The 25,727-nt window shown below is 35.8% G+C and overlaps 1 protein-coding gene across 7 annotated transcripts in view; it reads right to left on the bottom strand.

The window, feature by feature from the left end:
• Positions 1–25,727, bottom strand: part of NAV3 (neuron navigator 3) — an 883,898-nt gene that overhangs the window by 65,793 nt on the left and 792,378 nt on the right. For 6 of the 7 annotated variants that reach the window (XM_061124990.1, XM_061125026.1, XM_061125008.1 and 3 more), the window contains 6 exons: positions 23,509–23,550; positions 21,955–22,115; positions 15,202–15,390; positions 12,717–12,769; positions 5,295–5,318; positions 2,778–2,855 (listed from right to left, as the gene is read on the bottom strand). In XM_061124990.1, coding sequence (XP_060980973.1) covers positions 2,778–2,855; positions 5,295–5,318; positions 12,717–12,769; positions 15,202–15,390; positions 21,955–22,115; positions 23,509–23,550 — 547 coding nt within the window. The remainder of the gene's footprint in view (positions 1–2,777; positions 2,856–5,294; positions 5,319–12,716; positions 12,770–15,201; positions 15,391–21,954; positions 22,116–23,508; positions 23,551–25,727) is intronic. The other variant, XM_061124999.1, reaches the window with a different exon arrangement.

The following is a 25,727-nucleotide window of genomic DNA, read 5'->3' as shown; positions in this document are numbered from 1 at the left end:
TTTGTTACCCTTTGAAATAGTGGTGCCGAGTTGTTTCCCAGGACCGTCTTCCTATGTTAGAACTTGGTTCCTTCCATCGGTTGTGTGTGTGTGTGTGTGTGTGTGTGTAAGCCTTTGCAAGTGTGTACTATATATATACCAGACCACCTGACCTGCCTCTTGAGAAACTTGTCAGGAAGCAACAGTTAGAACTGGACATGGAACAACAGACTGGTTCCATATAGAAAAAGGAGTACATCAAGGCTGTATATTGCCACTCTGCTTGTTTAACTTATATGCAGAGTACATCATGAGACATGCTGGGCTGGAGGAAGCACAAGCTGGAATCAAGATTGCTGGGAGAAATATCAATAACCTCAGATACGCAGATGACACCACCCTTATGGCAGAAAGTGAAGAGGAATTGAAAAGCCTCCTGATGAAAGTGAAAGAGGAGAGTGAAAAAGTTGGCTTAAAGCTCAACATTCAGAAAACTAAGATCATGGCATCTGGTCCCATCACTTCATGGCAAATAGACGGAGAAACAGTGGAAACCATGTCAGACTTTATTTTTTTGGGCTCCAAAATCATTGCAGATGGTGACTGCAGCCATGAAATTAAAAGACACTTACTCCTTGGAAGGAAAGTTATGACCAACCTAGATAGCATATTAAAAAGCAGAGACATTACTTTGCCAACAAAGTTCCGTCTGGTCAAGGCTATGGTTTTTCCAGCGGTCATGTATGGATGTGAGAGTTGGACTGTGAAGAAAGCTGAGGGCTGAGGAATTGATGCCTTTGAACTATGGTGTTGGAGAAGACTCTTGAGAGTCCCTTGACTTCAAGGAGATCCAACCAGTCTATCCTGAAGGAGATAAGTCCTGGGTGTTCATTGGAAGGACTGATGCTGAAGCTGAAACTCCAGTACTTTGACCAGCTCATGCGAAGAGTTGACTCACTGGAAAAGACTGATGCTGGGAGGGGTTGGGGGCAGGAGGAGAAGGGGACGACTGAGGATGAGATGGCTGGATGGCATCACCGACTTGATGGACATGTGTTTGAGTAAACTCTGGGAGTTGGTGATGGACAGGGAGGCCTGGCATGCTGCGATTCATGGGGTCGCAGAGTCGGACACAACTGAGTGACTGAACTGAACTGAACTGTATATATATGTATGTATTCATGAGTATATAGAAGAACAATGTTGAAAGGACACACAAGAAATCAATAACCATGAATGGAAATGGGAGTCTCAGAGGGAAAAACAAATATATATATCTTTTATTAAATGCTTATTTTAATTTCTGTTTTTCTTTTTAATACAATATACATGTACATTTGTCACTTGGTATCCATGGGAGATTAGTTTCAGGACCAAAGTCCATGAATGCTCATGTTTTACATTGGCCGTCCGCATCTGAATTACACATTCAAGAGTTCAATCAACCATGGATGGTGTATGGTTGAGCTCTGAACAACATGGATTTGAACTTGTGGGTCCATTTATATACAGATAATTAATGTGTGAACCCACTTATGTGAGGTGTTTAAAATATCCATGCCTAAGTGGACCTGCACAGTTCAAACCTGTGTTGTTTAAGGGTCAACTGTATTACTTTTAAAATGGAGAAATGGTATAAATATCACTGTGTAAAAGCCCAAATTCCATTATGTATAGCAGTAATTTACTGATCTAATAACTGAGTATAGAAGTCCATGCAAGAGACATTTACAAAAGAAAATAAAACTCTGAAGAATCATTCAAGACATTTGTATCTTTACTACCCAGGGCATAGGGTCAGTTACTGAGCCTTCTTCATTGCAGAAAAACTTCTCTCAAAGTTAAAAAAAGGCAAAATCAATTTCAATACAGTGCCAAGATGAACTCCTTGTGAAGGAACTAACTTACACACTGCGGAAGGAAAATCCCTCTTATTTAAATCATACGCAATGGGCCCGCACCTGCTCACTTTCGCTATGCCAAGCTTTGTTGAGATGGAAAAACTCAAGGGAGAACAGAGAGGGGTAAGGCAGGGAACCGGCCCAAAGCCACCTGGTGGGGGCGAGCAGCCTGATGCTGAGCAAAGGTGTCAGGACAGAAGGCAAAGTAGCCGGAGCTTCCTCTCCCCTCACCGCTGCGTGGAGTACCACTGTTCCTCAGGCCCACGCACACGCCACACGTCCTCCTGGACGTCCGCGTCTACTATGAGTGCCCCCGGCACCCTGAAAGATCCTCAGTAAGGGTCAGTATCATTGGGAGTCTTTATCACCATCATTTTTGCTATCTTCGGCTCCTTAAACTATGAGAAGGCTACCAAGGTTTTTGAGAGAACTACAGCTCATTTACAATATAGCTATGATACCCAATTTCAGACCAATCTAATTTTTGAGAATTAATTGGATGCTCCATTAATTGTTCAATAAATTGTGCTGAAGGAGGCAGAGTGCATGATTTTTTTATCTTCCATGGTCAATCACTGTGAACCCCTCATTGTCTCGTGGCTTAAGAAAGCCTTATGTATGGGGAATGATACAAATAAGAAACAAGAAAAGAAATAAGCTTTCTAGATGTTACCAATGTTCCAAACCTACAAGAAACAAAAAGCCATTTTAACCACATTCTGATTCCTCATCAACTTGGATTTAGATGTTATGATCCAGTGGGCACAGTCCCCTGATTTAGGAACTTAAGTCTGTATCATTTTGGACATCTAATGTTTGTAAGTCTGTTACTAAAATTATCCCATTTACTATATAAACATCTGTTTTAATATGTCAAAAAAATTAAAAGTGACTTACATTTGCTGAAAGTTGAGATGTGAGGGTGGCAACTTTTTCTTGTGATGCAACCAGCTCTCTCCGTAGTTTATGGATTTGCTGAATGTAATTTAAAAAAAAATCAAATCAATATGGTAGTAGATTTTAACTTAAAACTAAGAATTTAAGCAAACACTATAATTAGTTCATTCTAATACCACTGTATCAGCACCAATTTCTAAAACTTAAAGAAATGTGAAAACTGGCTACCCAGTAACAATTAAATGCCACTTATAAGAAAGGCAAGTGCCTATGTTCACAACTGAAGCTCAAATTGGCACATTAAAGGATGCTTATTTGTTCACTTGCCATTTGCTTCAATGCTTATTTGCCATTGCTATTTGAATCCAGAATCAGTTCACTTTATCTACTGGTCCTTCTACCTCTAGAAATTTATGGTAATAAAAACTTTTCTTTTTAAAAATTAAACACATACATATATTTTCTGGGTCTTTTTCATTTTCTACCCATTTTTGTATGTTTATTTTTATTTCCTATATTTTGGCAAGTACTAATAAGCTGTAGAATATTCCTACAGTCACTAAAAGTTAGCTACAATTCAACATTTAATGATTCCATACTTGAAAATAATTCTATTGGCTGGAGTTTTCATTACTAACACTTAGAGAAGCCTTCTCAAATATTTATTATGATGTCATTTATTCAGTGAGTTACTATGGGCTCCAAGCAGAATCACTTTATAGATTATCTGTAGTTTGGAAAAAAAGGGGAAAAACCAGTAAGATTGTGTAAATGGCTAGATAAACCAATAACAAAAATATGCTAAAATGTTTTCCTTTTTTGGTTAACTCCATACTCAAATAAAAGTGAACCAAAAAAAGGTGAGAGTATGTATCATTTTGAAGTTTCAGTACTTTCCACAGTTTAATCTGCATGTCTCATGATGCCATGAAATATAAACAGTGATTAGTAAGGTTAAAATGTTTACAAGAATCTGAGACTAAAGTTTACAAGTACACTTTTGGTCTCAAGGGATTTTAATTACTTAGATGTCAAACATTCTATCCTGATAATTCTCATCTCTTCAAAAACAAGTTGCTATTGTTGTAGTTGGACTTTCAAAACACTATCTTAGTTTGAAAGAGCATTCTTGATACAGTTCATTAAGTGCCTATTTTTTCCTACTCATTAGATTTTTTGTAGAGAAGAAATGGTGGTCAATATTCAAAGATTCTAAAAAAGAACTAAATTTTAAACTGGGAATAGAGACAGGGGATATTTATATAATTTCAGCAGATGTGATTCCATTGACTCCTGTACTTTTAAAAAAAAGACACACCCAGATCCAAAGAGAATTTGGGTTCATTCAAATGATGATGACCACAAATAGCTCTAGAGGCATCTATTTTATTCTTGAAACAGTACAAAGTCCAAAGAACATTTCTCAAATTAATATTCTCTATTACATGATTATATTTCCTTTAAAATTAAGAATCCAAGAAACCTGAAACCAGTGTAAATCATTAAAGAAAATGATGCACTATGGGTATAAATAATTAAAGTGGAGGTGGATAACTGCTAATATGGCAAATAGATGTGGTACTTGTACGCCTTAGTAGCTACACATATTACGATCAATGTAGGAAGCTTTGCCATGTCCCCATGATATAAATAGTTTAGGTTTTTCAAAACTGTATTTACTCTTTGGTCTAGCAATTATATAGGTAAAATTGGCATAATTTACACTTTCTCAATATTTTTATTATAATATATATAGAAAATAAAATACATTTTATTGTAAATATTGTAAAGTAAAATAGTACAAACTTTAGAAGGCTGATAAAACAAAACTTCAAAGGGAAAAGTTACTTTGCAAAGGCTATTGCCAATGCGTTTTTCTCTGCTCAGGGTAAAACCAATCAAATAGTCATTAGCACATCCTGAATAAAGGCCTAATTAAAGTCCCTCTGCTCTGCTTGGAAGGACAACTTTCAAACAAAGGGAAAGAAAAAGAATGTTCTCTCCAGGTTGCAATCTGATCTGTATGTGATTGTAATGAAATACTTGTGAAGTGTGTGATTAGAATAACATACTGCACTAGACATCAAATGATTAGAAGCAGAAAAGTACTGGGACCAAATAATAGATGGACTGAGATGCTGGAAAACTGCATTGTGGAGGTCTAGTGCCTCAAATTTAATGCTTGCCATGATCCTATGTGCTTAGTCTCAGAGCAGTGGGGGAAGAGACCACACATTTATTCATTCATCAAAGATTTTTAAGTGATTACTACTAGAGACAACTTAATAGGTGCTGAGTTAAGACTCCAAGCTAGAATGTGAGAAGAGAGGTTGCTTCTAAAAACTTAAGTTTCACTTTCCTTTAAGACGAAATATCCAAGACTATTTATCACTGCTGGGTCACCTCTAGCAGCAGTGTTGGAGTTATGGGTTGTATCACAGAGCCCTCTGGTGGTAGAACTACTCATTTCACCCTAAATGAAATCGAAAATAGCTAAAAATGCTGCTAGGTTGTTACCTCTGAATGAGCCTTTTCTTCAGCCTGTAATAGACAAAAGGAAAAAGAATTTAACTATAAAGAGTATCAATTCATTTCACAAGTATAAAAGAAAACAATAAATATACTGTGTAATTTAAAATGTTATTTTGGTCTAACGTAAGAAGAATAAAATATAAGATATTAAATAAGTTAATAGTAAAAGTAAGAACTATAGGACTGCAAATGATATTTATTTATATGTAGACAACATGGTATTTTGAAAACATAGGTTATTTGACTGATGGGTATATACTGTGTCTTAAAATCCTTAAAAGTATAGAATTAAAAGATGGTGCTACCCTAAAATCCAGACCACAAATAACAAAAACAAAAGTTATAAAATTATACTTTAAAAAAGGTGAGTGCAGAAAAAAGTAATAAATTTTTTTTTTCATACAGATTTTAGGAAATTTGTACCCCGTGAAATCATAGAGATTTTTAGCCAAGACCTATGAGTCGGAACTTCATCCAGTGATTTAAAAATCATAAAGAATGCCAAATACAACTACAGGAAAAACATTTACCTGTACTGACAACCACAGAAAATCAGCTTATTAGTTACTATTTTGTTTACTTTTCCTAATGATCATTAAATAACTTTATTGGGCTGCAAGTCAGCAAAACAGTAAAACACCCAGTGGTGAGGTGGTGATAAAAGTGGTTGGCAAACACAGGCTCTATAGATGCCGGAAATAAGCACTGCTGTAGGGCCTCCAGGGGTGTTTTGGCCTCAGCTGTAGAAAACTCCCAGCTCTGTTTTTCTTCTTCTCACTGGGCTGCAAAAATGCCAGACAATGAGTTACATGTGCATAGCAAGGAGAGATAAGAAAGCCTTCCTCAGTGATCAATACAAAGAAACAGAGGAAAACAACAGAATGGGAAAGACTAGAGATCTCTTCAAGAAAATTAGAGATGCCAAGGGAACATTTCATGCAAATATGGGCTCAATAAAGGACAGAAATGGTATGGACCTAACAGAAGCAGAAGACATTAAGAAGAGGTGGCAAGAATACACAGAAGAACTATACAAAAAAGATCTTCATGACCCAGATAATCACAAGGGTATGATCACTTACCTAGAGCCAGACATCCTGGAATGAGAAGTCAAGTGGGCCTTAGGAAGTATCACTACAAACAAAACTGGTGAAGGTGATGGAATTCCAGTTGAGCTATTTCAAATCCTGAAAGATGATGCTGTGAAAGTGCTACACTCAATATGCCAGAAAATTTGGAAAACTCGGCAGTGGCCACAGGACTGGAAAAGGTCAGTTTTCATTCCAGTCCCAAGGAAAGGCAATGCCAAAGAATGCTCAGGCTACCAAACAATTGCACTCATCTCACACGCTAGTAAAGTAATGCTCAAAATTCTCCAAGCCAGGCTTCAACAGTACATAAACCATGAACTTACAGATGTTCAAGCTGGATTTAGAAAAGGCAGAGGAACAAGAGATCAAATTGCCAACATCCGTTGGATCATAAAAAAAGCAAGAGAGTTCCAGAAAAACATCTATTTCTGCTTTATTGACTACGCCAAAGCCTTCAACTGTGTGGATCAAAATAAACTGTGGAAAATTCTGAAAGAGATGGGAATACCAGACCACCTGACCTGCCTCTTGAGAAACCTGTATGCAGGTCAGGAAGTAACAGTTAGAACTGGACATGGAACAACAGACTGGTTTCAAATTGGGAAAGGAGTACATCAAGGCTGTATATTGTCACCCTGCTTATTTAACTTATATGCAGAGTACATCATGCGAAATGCCAGGCTGAATGAAGCACAACCTGGAATCAAGATTGCCAGGAGAAATACCAATAACTTCAGACATGCAGATGCCATCACCCTTACGGCAGAAAGCAAAGAAGAACTAAAGAGCTTATTGATCAAAGTGAAACAGGAGAGTGAAAAAGTTGGCTTAAAACTCCACATTCAGAAAAGTAAGATAATGGCATCTGGTCCCATCACTTCATGGCAAATAGATAGGGAAACAGTGGAAACAGTGACATACTATTTTTGGGGGGCTCCAAAATCACTGAAGATGGTGACTGCAGCCATGAAATTAAAAGGCACTTGCTTCTTGGAAGAAAAGTTATGACCAACCTAGACAGCATATTAAAAAGCAGAGACATTACTTTGCCAACAAATGTCCATCTAGTCAAAGCTATGGTTTTTCCAATAGTCATGTATGGATTTGAGAGTTGGACGACAAAGAGAGCTGAGTGCTGAAGAATTGATGCATTTGAACTGTGTTGGAGAAGACTCTTGAGAGTCCCTTGGACTGCAAGGAGATCCAACCAGTCCAACCTAAAGGAAATCAGTCCTGAATATTCATTGGAGGAACTGATGCTGAAGCTGAAACTTCTGAAACACCTGATGTGAAGAACTGACTCACTGGAAAAGACCCTGATGCTAGGAAAAATTGAAGGCGAGAGGAGAAGGGGGCGACAGAGGATGAGATGATTCGATGGCATCACCAACTCAATGGACGTGAGTTTGAGTAAATTCTGGGAGTTGGTAAGGGACAGGGAGGCCTGGTGTGCTGCAGTCCATGGGATGCAAAGAGTCGGACACAACTGAGTGACTGAACTGAACTGAATACTTAGTAAGATAGACGTTAAATAAAGAGTAGTTACCTAGCAGAATCCCAATAGCCTTTATAGCAAAACTGTTTTAAAAATAAACACTGACATAAAGGTTTACATCTCAAATTTATTTTAAAGTGAAGTGAATCTTTAAGTAAAGATTCAGTATTTTAAAATTATAATAATTTCAAGGTTCATATAGTTTGATTTTTGTATCAGGCATATAAAGGAATTTTAAGACAATTTCATAGACAGAAAGAAAGTTGGAAGTTGTTTGCCTTGAGACATATGGTGTGATTAACCCTATTTGGTTTCCTTGGTATTTTGAATATTTACTGCCAGTTTATTCTGTCCAAATCCTGCTTTTAGGCTTGCTAGGATTATACAGAACTGATGCTCAATAAGTAATGTGCATGTTTAAAAGAGCATTGTAAGTTATTTATGAAAATTGTCTAAAAAGAAATTCACCACATTTTTATTATTAATAAAAAACTGAATAAGTTACATACACTAACTACATGCATAACTATTACATATTAATTATATGCATGTATATGCATACTGTATAGAATCATTTTGTTTACTGACTTTTCAGAACTTTTTGTTTAATCTTTGCTTTCTTTCATAAGCTTTGGTTAGCAATACTTGGTAGCTGTTACCATAAAGTGGAAGCAGTGAGCCAGATCATGAATATTATATTTCTTTTGGTGGGCTAGGCATGGATTGATGATATATGATGAAATATGATTACTTCTCAGTATTAAATAATGGTTTTGAAGCTGGCTCAATGTCCTCAAGGATGGTAAACAGTACAAAACATCGTGCCTAAATAAAAATATATTAGATGTTTCTTTATTCTGCAAGCTTTTCTTGGCCATCCACTCATCCTTTCAAATTTATTAATTAAAAAATATTTGCTTTATTATTAGTTGTGTGTTAGGAACTATGCTGAAGGGATCCACAAAGAACTAACACAGCCCTCACTCTTATTAAATCAATACAAAGTAGATTAAAAGTACAAAACCAGTTCAATACAATTTTTAATGTACAGCCACTCAGAAAACATCTATTGCAAAGATCAAAAATTTAAATATTTAATAGAACTAAAGAATAAAAAGTGCCCTGGGTATTAAAAAGAAAAATCACACACCATTCCTAGGCTATTTTCCCCCACTTTTCATAAAGATATGGATACTACAGAGTTATTTCTTTTCTTCAAGAAATGCAAAAGCACAGTAATAATTAACAATGCAAACTCAGCTTCATTGTCAGCAAGAGAAGAATCAGTGGAGGCTGGGTCTTGTCTGAGATCACACTAACATCTTAAAGGGGTGATGCTATAAACACTAGTGGTAAAGACTTCCTGCCTATGCCTATGAGGGAGACGTAAGAGATGTTAGTTTGATTCTTGGGTCAGGAAGATTCCCTGGAGAAGGAAATGGCAACCATTCCTGTATTCTTGCCTGGAAAACCCCATAGACAGAAGAGTCTGACAGGCTACAGTCCATGGAGTCTCAAAGAGTTGGACACGACTGAAACAACTTAGCACGCATAAACCTGGAAGAAATTTCCTCTCCGTGTTGCTAGATATTCCACTCACTTTCCAAAGGAACTTAGAAATTAGAATTTTCATGTAAAACTCCATATTTCACGGTGTTGGCTTAGAATTAAAGACAAACACACAAACCCAAAATTTGCCAAGGGTAACAGCTTGGCAGGTCAGATTGAGTGTGATTTTTCAACCAGTTTGTAATCTCCCTACTCAAAAATTCTGAAAGATTACTTACTCAGCTTTATAACAAGATACCTTTGAAAATTTTACCAAGTTATAATTGGTAGAGACTTCAAAAGTTGTATGTGAAGAAAGAATCCTTTCAATTGGATTTATTGTACTTGTAATTTGACAGGCAAATGCCATCTTTGTTTGTTTAATATAATCCCATAAATTGTACAAATGATAGTGTCAAAGATTGTTTCTATCCATGGTGTCTAAGAATAGTATATTGCCTAATAAAACAAGTGTCTAACAATCTTCTAAAAAAAAAAATTTTTTTTTCCTCTTTTTTTGGTCATCCAGCTCGGCTTGCAGATGTTAGTCCTCCAACCAAGAACTGAACCCAGGCCCTTGGCAGTGGAAGTGTGGAGTCCTAACCATTGGATTGTCAGGGAACTCTTTAATTATTTTATGAAGGAATATCATGCGCAATTGTGTTACTTGCACATGGCATATTTCAAAAGGTGCAGTTCACAAAGACTATGGCATAAATGGTGCTCCCATGAAGTTTACAGTTTTTTTGTAATTAATGGTATAGAAGGACCCTCTTCTTCTCTAATAATTGCGGAAGTCCCTTGAACAGATCGGATAGATCTGGCTGCTCTTTGCCACCTTATTTTACACGTATAGTCCAAAGAAACTGAGCAACTTTTCTGATGTCAAAAATGTAAATAAACTGAATCTTTATCCACAGTCCTTAAGGAGGCATGGAAAAAAATGATAAATTGATTTTTCACTTCATGGTTTGAAAAACACTTTCACAGATACCCTTTCACTGCCAGTTAAATCTCAGGGCATCGTAATGGGGCACTGGAGACAGAGTGACTCCTCCTCATCTGGAGCCTTCTCTTCATTACTCCACTAAACGTGCATTTGTCTGAATTGTCTAAGTACAAGTAAATAATTTCCATCATTTTCAATAAAGCTATTTAAATTTCCTCATTTCCTAACAATATCACCTTCTCATGCTTTGATCACCTAATCCATTCTTTTCACACTTAACATGAGCGTCTATTTTATCACATAAACATGTGTGCATAGACTCTATTTTCAACTCTTCCTATTTCATATTGTACTCTTTTTTTTTGTTTGTTTTTATTGTCTTTGGCATATTGTACTCTTAATGCAATACTTCCCATTATACTTTCTAATTTATCCTTATTTTGACATCTACTCCTGTAAACCTATAATATCCAATATAGTAGCCACAGGAACATGTGTCTATATAAATCTAAAGTTGTTTTTGTTTAGTCGCTAAGTCGTGCCTGACTCTTTTGCAACCCTATGGATTGTATCCTCCCCAGTTCCTGTCTGTGGGATTTCCCAGGTAAGAATACTAGAGTGGGTAGCAATTTCCTCCTCCAGAGGACCTTTCTGAACCAGGGGTGGAACCCACGTCTCCTGCATTGACAGGCAGATTCTTTACCATCTGAGCCACCCAAATTCATAGTATGCAAAATTAAAAATTCAGTCCCTTTGTCATACCATATACACTTCAAATACTCGATAGCCACATGTGACTAGAGGTTACTATATTATCTAGTACAGGTGTAGAGTATTTTTATTATTGCAGAAAGGTCTATTGGACTTGTGTATACTAATTAGCCATCTGCTTTTCCTCAACTCACACTCTTTTTCTTGAGTTTTTCTCAGGCTATATGAAGGTGGTTTCTTATCCAAATACTGCTTCTATATAATTTAAAATATGACTGCAATGATGTCACACCTTCGATGTTATAGAGAGACTTCAACTGCAAATGTTTAATTCAGAATATACCTCCCCTCAAGCAGTGGCATTGGCCCAATAGGAGGAATATTACATCTTCACATATTAACATATTTTTTGCATGTTGTTTCCTATACATTTTTACATTTCTCACTTCTTTCTCCATCTGCCCAAAACAGTAAGTAAAGTCACTTAGTCGTGTCCGACTCTTTGTGACCCCACGGACTGTAGCCTACCAGGCTCCTCTGCCCATGGGATTTTCCAGGCAAGAGTACTGGAGTGGGTTGCCATTTCCTTCTCCAGGGGATCTTCCCGACCCAGGGATCGAACCCGGGTCTCCAGCATTGCAGACAGACGCTTTACCATATGAGCCACCAGGGAAGCCCCAAAACAGTAGATTTATCTAAACACTAACAGTAATTCATTATTCTTAGATCTATTGACAATTTTACTCATTAAAAGGAGAAATGATAAAAATATTGCCTCTACCAATGATAGTTTGATCTTGAGGAACTTTCTAAAGCAATAAATATATAAGAGGGCCATAATATTTGAACAAATGAAAATGAGTGAAAAAAATCAGTGTTGCCCTTAATGCTTAATTACTTAGTGACAGCTGAGGCTTTTGAACTTTTCATGAACTTTTAATACAGAATTAGGGGTTAGTCATAATGTTCAAGCCTCAGTGAGATTCATAAACTAAAATATACCTAGGATGAAGGAAGTTTTTTGTAAAACATAACTCCATGTAGACTAATTTTTAGAAAATGATGAAATTATATTAACTGGGTAGAAAACTTACACTTGCAAAAACAAAATATATTTCACACACTGGAAAAATAAGTTGATATACTGGCATTTCCCTCTTAAGAAATGAAGTTTTAAAAATCACACTCTTTAAGAAGATTTAGTTTAAAAATTCATTATGCCTTGTAGGCTTTTATCCTTTAATACAATCTTCTCAAAAAATGAACTTAAACAATAAAAAAAAGAAAATGAAGAAAATACCATAGAACAAATACCAGTCAGAGAACCAAACAAAGAAAAGTGGTCAGTATGATAAAGTTATGATGGAGACTAGCACATGGTTTTCAGGGTTTTGAGTCACAAACCATCAGGTCTTCTGAAGTTCAGTTTTTCATCCACTCATTGATTACAAATACGTGTGTCTGAGAAGAATTGGTAGAGTACCTGCCTCCTTACTGGATATGCAAGAGCTGAGAGTACACCTCTATGTCACTGTGGAACTTCTGTGTAAATGTCAACCTATTTAACAAAGGCTGGCAAAGGCAAAAGGTTTTTCTCTACAGCCAACACTTACCGTAGAGTAAAGAGAAGACGTGCTGGAGACCAGTGATAGTGAGGAGCCATGAACTGAAGAAAGCAAAAAAGAACAAGAGATGAAATGGGGACATCTGTTCAGAACCACTAGGCCTTTACTGAAAAATGAAGGCTAGGTGGTTAAGGAAATAAAAATAACATAAGAATCTGAGGACAAGCATGCTGTTAATTTTTAGAGATCCAAATGTTGAACCATACCTCTCCCCTAAAGTACTTCCTCCATGATGTACAGAGAAGAATTGACAAATGCAAGCCCTTCTAGTATGCCATGCATATACTGCAAACCAGAGTAAGCTCTCACATAATAATTAATCAGAAAATCAAGGACATCTTAAGTTACTATGAAAGTGTAAACGTATAAAAAATTTTTATGTATTTTATTCAATTTCATTTTTTATACAACAAAGATTGATTTTCAGTATTTTTCTCCATATATGTTCAGGGAAATAAGCTATTTCAACATTATCTATGATGAGCTGATTATACTCATTTAAATGAAGTATGGTTTCTTCATAGTTTTAGTAATAGAAGAGTACTTATTTCAAGGTGGGGTCTCTTAGAAATTAAGAGTGGAAATTTTATACTGTCTTTTGGGGAGGTGCAGAAAAATATCATGTTGATCAGTTAACAGAATGGTTTATTACTTGTGCAAGTCCAAGATATTAAGCTCAAAGGAGGATACAATTGTGCTTAATTATACTTGTAGAAAAGTTCTTCCTCTTTTCATTATGGGATAATATATAGTTATTTCTGCTTATTCATCCATTAAAGAAACATTAGTTGAGTACACACAATGTGTGTACTTGCTAGATGCTGGGACTATAAAATTGAATGTCACAATTCTCAGAGCTCAAAAAGAAATAGAAATATATGTAACTAAAAAAAAAATCCCAATGGGGTCATATAAATACTACTGAGAGCAATGTACTGGATAGTAAGAATGCACCTAGGGGCGTTCACAACTGGTCTGGAGAGGTCTAGGAAAGCAGCTGAAATGATAATAAAGCAGTGACTTTGAGAGATATAAGGTCAGATTATTTATCCATATAAAGGAAGGCCAGAATTTCCAAGCATATATATAAATAGCATTCTCTCCGCCAGTGAAGCACCATAGAAAGCCATGAGCATGTTTAGCACATCATTTTTCCAGTATTATAAAAGGCCTATCTGTGAAGAGAGAGAGAAAACCATTTTAGAAATGCAATGACTTTACATTTCAGATTTGTTATATTTTGTCTACATCTGCAGCTATCAGGAGGCTCTCAGGGTAGAATTCACTGTCACAGTGAATTCAGTGGTTTGGTTAATATCCCAAAAGGCAGTGGCAACTGTGGTCAAGTGATTTAGTAATAGCCTGGTAAATATTCATATTACAATGATGACCTGAAGATCAGGAGTCAATTTTCACAGCTGCCTCAATTTTAGTCAGAAGATGTTTTAAAAATGAAGGTAGGAAGGGGGAAAACAAAGGAACAGAATCACTCTTTACTGTGTTTTCATCCTTAGAAATTACAGATACAGAAATCGGACCTAACAAAGTTATGAAACTTTCTCAAGTTTATACCACAAATAGACAGATGACCAGTATGTTTCAAGATCGAGAGTCTTTTCTGTTATAAAAACTTACTAAGGACCAGGACAGTATAGCTGACTGCCTCTGATTTTATTCTAATCAATTTGAACTTCTATGTTTACCTTTGTTTTATTCTTAATGAAAAGTGCTTTATAAAATGTGTGCCACAATTTTCCTTTGTGAGCTTTTAAAAATCATTCATTAAATCAAAGAGGAAAATCTCTCAAATATTATTATCAAATTTTACATTTGGGGTTATACAGTTTAGAAAATTATACACATTTGAAAATCAATTAAGCCTCCTGAGTTTTTCAAAGAGTATTTGTTATAAAGTGTCTGTGTAGAACTTTACAACTATGAAGACATTTATTAGGTCAGGTGAGAATTTTAATGTAATGGACAAAGGAAATATAACTTATAAAGCAAAATGTAGGTGCACTTTGAATTCTTAAACGATATGATAATAAAAACTAATACCAGCGGAGTTTCTGAGAATAAAAGTTGGCAGCATGTGGTTGTTTCACACGAGAACTTTTTTCTGGTTTATGTATCTTTTATGGTTTTTTAACCAGCGTGTCATATGAAGCATTCACTTTGATATTTGACAAACCACAGCAAATAGTCTCTAAAGTTGCCCAGGTTTGCGTAGGGGAACACCAGATTTATTCTGAACTGTCCTATAGTCAAGTACTAATCTAAACTATTTCTGTCATATTTCCAAATGCATAAAGAAACAGAAGGTAATACAGACTAAAACGTCTTCAAGTACCAGGGCTCCCGAAATGGAACTACCCTACTAGATTTACTCTTGAAGGCATCCTTTTGACATGAGTGACGTGAGAGCTTTCAGGCCTGAATTAACCAGCTTCATCCTTATTTCCCCCATGCCTACCTTCTTCCATGCTGTCCCTGAATGAGCCTGAATGACTGATGGCCCGTGGCCTCTCCTCCAGAGACGTGGCACTCCCACAAAGCTGGGAGTCGTCATAGAGATCGAAGGACGAGTCTTGGGCTGGGATGCTGTTTGAGCGCATCATGCTGGGCCCAGGAAGGTTGAACTGAGAAAGATTGGTTGGGCTCACTGAAAAACAAAGTGCACACAGCCCATTATTCTAGGACTTGGAAGTTTGCCTCTGAAATTTCCAATAGCAGTTACAGTGGAGTCCCTCTTTTTTCTATCACTTTCATGGCAAGCAGTATGTCAATTTCTAAAACAATATTAAACGAAACCATCAAGTCACTTCTACTGTTTTTTTCCTAGAAATAATATGGTATTTCCTGCTGCCCATTATGAAGAAAAAATTGTCTTCCTAGAGTCTGAACATTTATTTTTAGAGAAAAGGTAATCTAAATTTTCTAGGAAAATGTATATGAAGCTTCCAAAAATGATTTTCGGTCAGTTTGAGCTCTAAATTTTTGTCAGTTCATAATCAGAACCATCACTATTATCAGAGTTAGGTTATAATAAAGAAAAATAAAAATGAAATATAATGTAAGGTACATGGTTATCCACAGCTCATTGTGAAGTTAATCATTTAAAACTACTCTCTGTCGTATCTATGATGAGAATGTCACAGTGAGACTATACTTTCTGTCGTATCTAAGATGAGAATGTCACAGTGAGACTATCAAGAGTCACAAACTTGTATCTCTCAAGCAATACCTTAAGTCTGTAATTTGAAACATGAATTTATTTACCTAGTGCCTATTGCCAAATAGTCCTAATAACATTCAAGTTTTTAGGCCAACTGATTGTCATCAATTTAAAGAAATATGTGGTTGACTGAATTGGAAAACAATATTGCTTTAAATTTGGAATAAAAGCAAAACAGAAAAATTAAGATATATATTTATCATAAATGCTCATATTTAAGAAATACAAGTTGTTACAGACATATGAGGAAGCAGGCAGGAGACCCTTAAGATACGAAAAGAATGGCTGAGTAGTTTCAAAATCTTGAGGAATTTATGTCTTTGGCTTAGAATTGGTCTGATAAAATTTCAAAACTTGCTATTTTTTTTTCTTTGACATAGGCACTACATTTCTTAATGTAACTGCTGGATCTCAGAACAATGTAAAATATGGGGCGTATATACTATCAGATAACTTTAGAAGACTATCTCGTATTTGCCAGGTACTATGCTGGATATTTTACAGGTATTAATGGATCAATGCACAGAAGAACTCGAACAGAGCTAGTTGTGAATTGAAGTAAAATAAGAGCAAGAAAAGTAACATAAGACTTGGAATTATATCTACGTGTGCATATGTGACATACAATAATGAAAGAAAGGAACTTTGGATTTGCAAAGTCCCCAATCCACTGGAAGAAGGGAAGAAGGCGTGGAAAGTAGCGGGGGAAAAATGAAAGAAAGGAGAGTGAGAGAGTAAAAGTTAAAGAAAGATCTCTCAGGTACATTCCTTCAGTGGGCAGTGACGAGGCAATGGTTGCTAAAGACGACCAACAGATGCCCCAAAGGACATTCTAGACTTGAATGCGTGTGTTTGAGGTGTCTGGACTGGAGTAAATCTTACTATCTTAGGTTCACAGTTATGAATTGACTGAATACATTTGCAAGCGTATCATTTTAATACATATATATAGAGAGAGGTTAGAAACACACTTCATTCACTGACTTTGTGCAAATTCTCACAAAATGGTTGCAGATATAGCCAGGTAAACTCTCCTTAAACAATTTCAAAGCATAACATTTCACTCATTCAAAATGAAGTCGTAATGAGGACTAGGGTGGATTTTAAAAGGGATGCTTTGGAGTGGGGAGGCTGGGGCGAACTGAGAGAGCAGCGCTGACACAAGCCCACCACCACGTGTGAAACAGCGTGAGGGGGAAGCTGTGCAGGGGAGAAAGCTGAGCTCATGGCCCTGTGGGGACGCAGACATGTTGGGGGGTGACCAGGAGGAAGGCTCAAGAGGGAGGGGGCCGTGTACACATGTAATTGATTCACTCTTGTACAGCAGAAACTAACGCAGTGTTACAAAGCAATTACACTCTGATTTTAAAAAACGACATAAGGATAGTAGCTAGCTTTGGGGGAAGGTATGGATTGTGGCTGGGTTGCTAGATGGGTGGAAGGGAGGTGTTGAAAATGTCCTCGTCTTGACCAGAATGAGAGCCGCATGCATGTTCACTTGAAAATAGTCATTAAAGCTGTGCTTTGTATTTTAAATATAAAAGGAACAGTGTGTATTTATAAGCATTTCTGAGAGGTTCTCCATTGGAAACATATTCATTTTATTTAAGAATGTTCAATTAAGCTAAATCTATGGCAGGCTTGCTTTTTTGTTATCGTGGTTGAATAGAAAGATCAATATAGCAAGATCTCTGGCTTCAAGAGTGACCTCTAGAAGAGGTGATTGAAAGGTAGAGAAATTAATAACATAAAAGAGACAGAGAAAAGGTATGTAATAGAAGACAAAAGTATGATGGACAGAGAATTTCTGTAATGGGACACAGAATAGTACAGGGCATCTAGTGGTAGCTTTGCTTTCCACTTGCTTCAGGCAAATATTTTCATATCTACACTTCAGTTTCTTTGTAAGCTAAAAAAAAAAAAAAAAAAAAAAAATTGGCAGAATAAATGGCCTCTAAGATCCATTTAAAACCAGGGAACATGTAAACATTTTTAATTAGCAAGATATAGGTGTAACAAGATATTATGGAAAAAGAGGGCTACTGGCTTTACCTTAAATCATATATCATACCAACGTCACTGTTTTTATTAAATTATCTGTTGATTTGTGATGATCTGAGGAGAACAGAAACTAACAGAAAGATGGAGTGGGTTTTTAAATACAGCAAGTGACTCCAGACCGCTGCTGTAGACACATTAGCAAATGAGTTCATGATGTTCTTCTAATAAGAGCTGTCATATGCAGCATACTTTTATTTTGTAGAATTTTGGAATATAACTAGGAACTAGGTGGAGATTCAGAAAATGTTTATTTGATAATTTAAAGAACTTTAAAAGTGGAATATGTCTAGGTACTGGTAGTTTGTCACTGGTGGGTTTAGAGAAGCTAGAGCTGTCACAAGAACTTGCATAACAGATTCACAATTGAATCAGATGTAGGTTTCTTCGAACTGTGAGATTCTACTCTTCCTTGAGTATAGAAGAAAAGCCTTAATCCTGAATGGCTTAAGGGTGAATACAAGGGGAGGGAATTCAAGGTGTAGGGACCTTTGGGAGTAAATGCAAAGAAATTTCCCATACAAAGGTGTTTAAACATCACTCTGCAAAAGTGAAAGTGAAAGTCACTCAAATGTGTCTGACTCTTTGCAACCCCATGGACAGTAGCCTGCCAGGCTCCTCTGTCCATGGGATTCTCCAAGCCAGAGAATTAGGTAGAACTGCTGCCTACTGGTATGTGGGGAGCCATTCTCTTCTCCAGGGATTGACGCCAGGCCTCCCACATTGCAGACGGATTCTTTAAGGACCGTGTGAGCCCATCAAATATGGAGACTTTGAAAGTGACATGTTGATAGTAATGCTTCTACATGGTAACCCTTGAGGCAAGGTGAAAAAGAATCTGAGCAACTGTCATCACCCATGGGACTATGACAATGTCTCACTAGGTTATGGGATGCCTCACAAGGACTGTGACCAATAGTAAATAAAATTGCATCCAATAATAATTTGTTTATGTAAGTTATATTCTGTAATGCTTTCTTCAAGAGGAATGATTTCTATTATAGCTATCATGCCAGAAACCACATACAAACCAGAGTTGACTTCAGCAGTAGCTCACAGTAGTCTATTAATAATGACATAATAGTAGTGACCTTAAATTTCTAATATTTACTATATGTGATTTTTACAGCAATATTTCTAAAAATTTATATACCATACACAAAAATAAACTCAAAATGGATTAAAGATCTAAATGTAAGACCAGAAACTATAAAACTCCTAGAGGAGAACATAGGCAAAACACTCTCCGACATAATTCACAGCAAGATCCTCTATGACCCACCTCCCAGAATATTGGAAATAAAAGCAAAACTAAACAAATGGGACCTAATGAAACTTAAAAGCTTTTGCACTACAAAGGAAACTATAAGTAAGGTGAAAAGACAGCCCTCAGATTGGGAGAAAATAATAGCAAATGAAGAAACAGACAAAGGATTAATCTCAAAAATATACAAGCAACTCCTGCAGCTCAATTCCAGAAAAATAAATGACCCAATCAAAAAATGGGCCAAAGAACTAAACAGACACTTCTCCAAAGAAGACATACAGATGGCTAACAAACACATGAAAAGATGCTCAACATCACTCATTATTAGAGAAATGCAAATCAAAACCACAATGAGGTACCATTACACGCCAGCCAGGATGGCTGCTATCCAAAAGTCTACAAGCAATAAATGCTGGAGAGGGTGTGGAGAAAAGGGAACCCTCTTACACTGTTGGTGGGAATGCAAACTAGTACAGCCGCTATGGAGAACAGTGTGGAGATTTCTTAAAAAACTGGACATAGAACTGCCATATGACCCAGCAATCCCACTTCTGGGCATACACACTGAGGAAACCAGATCTGAAAGAGACACGTGCACCCCTATATACAATATTAATATTTTTAGTGGGTAAGAATAAAAAGCATGGTTACTCCAACTCTTAAGTGTTTGTAATAATCACTTATCTTACTGATTATGCAAAAAAAGATCAAATTGAAAACAAGTGATTACTAAAGTAAAATGTAGAACAATGCTACCCATATTCAACTTATAGTGTTGCATTTGATATATTTTTAAAATTTAATAATAAAGTAATTTTAATTTATGATTGCATTTTAATGGTATCCACTCTCTTGCCTAATAAATGTAAGTTCCAGTGGTCTGGAAACACAACCAAAAGTCTTTAAGAGCAATATTCATGGTTTTGAAACTAGTTATTTTATTTTTCTCTTGTAAAATAATATAGCATATCTGATATGCATCCACATACCCACTTATAAAATATGGGTAGGCACATAAAAGTGTGTGGATATGTATGGGAAGATCTTTCTTCCTAAGTCCCACTGGGTGAACACTTTGAGAGGTATGAAAGTAGAGATAGTAAGATCTATTTGAAACCTACTGCAATTCTCTGCTAGTATAAGACATCTCTTTCCAATAAAAATGATGATGTACCAGAGTCTACCAAGTCTGATTCTCTCTCTCTTGTCTCTTTGCAAATGTTAGTCATTCCTTACAATATAACCTAGGTATTATGAATCTATCTAATAGGTGAGAAAATTGAAGTTAAATGACTGCTAATATTACACAGTAAGTAGTGAGTTTTTTCCTTCTCAACAAAAAATGGGATAGATTGAATCAGAATAATAACAACGGAAAAATAATGGAGTAAGGATTCACATACTCGGATTCATATCAATTAATGAAAAGATTGACAGGAGGGAGCCGTGAGATACCCAGCAAATTCAGCAAACCAGGTGACATGGGTTTGATTTCAATATTGTACAATATCAGATTTTGTTTCATATGTCAATGACTCTACAAAAACATTGTCACTTCATTTTCTGAAATCAAAGTTTTAAGCTTCCTGTTGCGTTTTATAACTACAACTCAAAGTAAAAGTTTTACTAACCTTTGCCATTATAAGACAAAGAAATCTCATCACTGTGTAGGTTCATCAATAAATACTTGGTGTTGGATATATATTCACTAGTACATATAGAACGATAACCTAAATAACTGTTATTCATTGTCATAATCTCTATTCTCTATAGCAGAACAGTTATAATAGAAGAGAAATAGCCTTCACTATTCCAACAGGGAGGAAAGTTGAAAAGTCCAAATTATTAAAGAATTTGGACACTCTGTTGGTCTACTGTTACCAAAAAAACAGTCTCAAGTGAAAAAAATAATGTGACTATTTTATACATGACTTTATAGAAGAGACATCTATTTTTAAAAGCAATGGATCTGTTCAGTGATAACTGGCATATTTAGGCTTTCATTATTCTGTCACTTTCCCTTCTGTTTTCTGTGATATTAATACAAATGACTTTATATTTTGTAAAAGTTATGCTAAACACAAAGTAATCCAGTGGCTCAAATAATCATTTCTTTTCACTGCCTTCATCCAAAAATGTTCACAGGGTATTATCTTAATAGGAATTCTCATATGCATTTTAAGGAGAGTTCTGACTTTAAAATGAAGATGTAACTATGGAGTCATGGAATGATATTTTTTCTTCTTCTTAATTATTTCTATTTTCTTTTTTTCTACAAAATGATAATTTTCTTATAAGTATTACAAAAATTAAACAAGAGGACTCTGAGAAAACTCCTAGGCTTAAGGTCAGGTGTTCTGGCATCAATTACTATCTCTGCCCCTTAAGATTGGTGATTTTTTTTTAAGCCAAAAAAATCTCTTTTTGCCTCTGGATCTTAGGATATAAAATAACAACAGTATTAACTATGCCAACTTGTTGTCCTGAGAAATAAACTGCATAATGCTTGGGCATTATTTTGGGGATTGTAAACGTACAAATAAAAGATAATGTTAAGGTGTCTATCTCCTCTTTAAATGAGCAATTCTTGTGAACATATGCCAGGGTTCCCGGGAGAGTAGGTGGTAAAAGGAACAAGATGAAACTGATGTTTTAGAAGATTTTACCCAAGTTGGAAAAGTGATATTTTCCTGTTGCAGAAGATGACATGGCAGAAGGGGACACCAGGGGTGACTGGCTGCCAGTATCCTGCAGCCCTCCAGTGGAATGGGAGCGCAGCCACTCTTTGCCTTCTTCTTGGCTGGCCTGCCGAGACGATGGGGTGTATCTGCAAAACAGCACAGCTAAGACACTTGAGCACATCTGCAAGGGCAAGGCAATATCAGGACGAGAAAACAACTGAGAGGAGCTTACTATTCAGACTGAACAACATTCTCAAACAGATTGAATCTAATTATAATTGCTTAGTTCTTCCAGATGATTTGACACCATCTGTTTGAATCTCACAGGAAAAAAAAATAAAGGATTTTGAAAAGAAAATTATGTTCCTGTGAGATATGCGGTTGAAAATCATAAGCAACGAGCGGACAGCCAGGTTAATCGAGAAGGGCGCAAAAGCATGGTGTTTAGAAGGGTGTGAAGAGGGTGAAAACACAAAGCAAATATGGTAGACAGTAGCTGGCCAGAAGCCAAGGGCATGGGAGGGATGGTTACAATAAGACACAGCAAACAGAACACAAACTGACGGATCTTTTTTAAAGGAAAGGGAAAACATTTATTTGGTTAAAAATGCCACTTGACACCATGTCTGGATTTTTTTAAAAAATGGAAAGAGAAATAAGCTTCCTTTATTGGAAAATAAATTTCTGGGACAAAATCTTAAAATGGAATATTTGCAAATTGTTTGCTCTTGCTAAGAAACTGGAGAGAAGGAGGATAATAGATGAAGATCTAATAGGCCAGTATTCGCTTTTGCCAGAGTAAGTAAATTCTTAGTTCCAAATAGTAGTCATCTTATCGTGTTCCTATAGTGTCATATCTCTAGTCATAGTTCATTCCATATCTTCCCATTAGATAAAAGTGCACAGTAAAAGATGGCCATGCATTAAACTTTCATTTTATATTTTTTATGAACTGAATAATTATTTTGATATTATGTAATACTAGACTAATTTATGTCTGTGCTGATTTGCTAGATATCAGCACTTCTGAAAAACATAAAAAAAAGCTTTTCTGAGTTTTTACTAAAAGAATTCCTAAAAATTATCCCTTAATTACACTATTTGTCCTCTGATGATGAAAATAACTTTTCTTTGATTCAAATTAGAGCATCGTTCAACCTCTCAACATTCATTGGCCACAGGTGCAGACTATAGGGATTGAGGCTTTTGTAGGCATATGCCTCCAAAATACAAACATTAGGGAAACTGATTTTACTCTTCAGAAGTGAGTTCTGAATTCTACTAAAATTGTTGCCCCCCCCCAAATAATGTCTTTTATATCACATTTAATTTACTGAGTTTTGGCCTCTATCAAAACTTCTACCTGAGGGCCATCTCACCAACTCTTCAGGCCAGGGAAAACATCAGGATTAAGAGTGAGCTCATCCTCAATGTCAGGCGCTTCTTTGCAAAGAAAGAAAGAAAGAGGTAGAGAGACAGCACACAAAGTTTACGTAACAAACAGAGAAAGGCAGCAATTGTGCTGAGAGAAATATATACCTTAGTCCCTTTTTGGGTAGTGTATTTCTGTCAAGCTGCATGCTGTTAAAACAAAGAAAACCCCTAAGGACATAATGTAAAAAAAACCTCCAAATTATACATCCAACATAAACGACTCTGTTTGAAATCTGTTACACAAAATAAGGTTTTCTTTTTTGGTAAAAACATATTTAATGCTTAACTCATTGTAAAAGGCCAACCAAAGGAGACTGGATTTCACTGTTGTAACACATTCAATGATAACTCAGTGACAGGTCTATCTGAAGATAGATTAAGTTATATATTAACATACTTCTCCTCTAGATTCTATTTGCTTAGTGTTACTGTAGGTTTTTCTTCCCCATGCAAATGACTAGATTTCTGCTATGATTTCACATGTAAGAGAATCACAGAGGAGGAATGAGAAAGATCTCTGCCTAAGTTAAAGTGGCATGTTCCAACAGACAGAGATGTAATAAATCACCTTTCAATACTTATTTTTTGTATTTAAATGATCTTTAGTAAAAATAAAGGCAGATATATTCTTATTCACAGAAAAAGAAGAGAAATATATATCTGCTTGAAATGTAATCTTTCTAACATCATTTATTTAAATATTTTAATACAATTAAACTATGATATCTTTTCAAATTATAAATTAGATGTTTAAAAGGCTATGAGTTTTCATTGTCTATTTTAAAGAATTCTCAATTGGTCCTAAAAAGGGAAGAAAGAATGTGTCTGGAGAAAATGAGAAGTGGCCTCCCTAAAAATAGAGGAAGAGGGTGTCAAGAATTAAGCAGGATGAGTCTAGGAATTTCTGTTATAATCTCTGGCATATGGATAACCAAATAATAAAACTGATTTGAATTTGCAGAATGTTATCTCTCTTTCATTAAACTTCAAATGGTCAAAATTAAATACACAGGTTATGCACATGAGGATGATATAACATGAATGCCAACACAATGACTTGAAATTTAATCACTAAAAATCAAAGCTAAAATGTTTTCTTCTATGGTTACTCCATTAATTAGCACTGCAATAGAAAGCATCCAAAGGCATCATCTTCTTTTACTTTATGTACTGGGAATGTCCAAATACGGTAATCACACAATTATGTAGAGGCCAATTCTAGTATGTATCTTGACTCTAGATGTATTCTTAGTACATCTGTATTTTTAGTACAACAAAAAGGAATCATACTGAACCACTATGAGAGTACTCTAAATAGACACTACAATATGCTGAAGCGTTGATATCGTTGTAAGCTACTTGAAAGATTATCTCTTTCATGCGTATGAATTTATTAAATTTTAACATCAGAGAACAGTGAAAATAGGCATTGTTTTGCCCATGTTATTAACTGTGTAAACATTGTATGCTTGTATTGTACAGAGAACTTAATGAAAGGAAAATCAGAAGATAAGTTTATCAATATAAGTTAAAACTTTAAGTAGAATTATCTGTTTGAATCTGGATATTAATGATTTTATAATATAGACACTCCTCACAAACGCTGAAAGGCTAAAAACTCTTATGCCTGCAGGGGCCACGAGGGCAATGGGAATAGATGAAGCAGCAGTTTTAACTAACAGTCTGCAGGCGACAGGCACTGTTTGTCTGAAGCCAGTAAAAACGTGATACAGGATTTTAAAGGTAGGGTAGCTAGATCTGACAGGAAAAACCAGGTCAGATGTTTTTAAGGTTGGCTACAGCTTTAAATGTTTTACAGTTTGGTTTGGTCACAAAAAACAAAATGTACAAAACAAATGTGAACTAATTATAGCCAAAGAATGCTCTGATCTAGAGCAGTTAGAGGAGAAAACTGTTAAATTTTAAATGATTTGTTTATGCTACCTTAAGGAGGAGAAATTTAGACCAAAATTAAAATCTATATGAAAATCTACTTATTTAATAGTATTAGAATAATAAACATCAATAGAGTCTTCTGAAATTGTAGATCAACAGGTAAGTCATTAACTTACATACATCTCTATTATATCTTTCTAATTACTTTGTCTAAAATATTCAGACTTTGGCACATTTTCTTTTAGTCATGGCTAAATGTTTGGCTTCCCTAATGTTCCCAACATTATGTGGACTATTGTAATTAAGCCAGGATCTCTGATAGGATCTAACTTTCTCTTCAAGGGATCATATAGTTCTTGGGTGTACTTTAAAGAATTAGAATGAATTGCTCTTGCTTGCAATTTTGTTCACCAGAAAAAAAAGTACAA

This window comes from Dama dama, chromosome 3 (genome assembly GCF_033118175.1).
Source record: "Dama dama isolate Ldn47 chromosome 3, ASM3311817v1, whole genome shotgun sequence".
In the NCBI taxonomy this organism is placed as follows: domain Eukaryota; kingdom Metazoa; phylum Chordata; class Mammalia; order Artiodactyla; family Cervidae; genus Dama; species Dama dama.
This window is presented reverse-complemented; position numbering and strand designations above follow the sequence as displayed.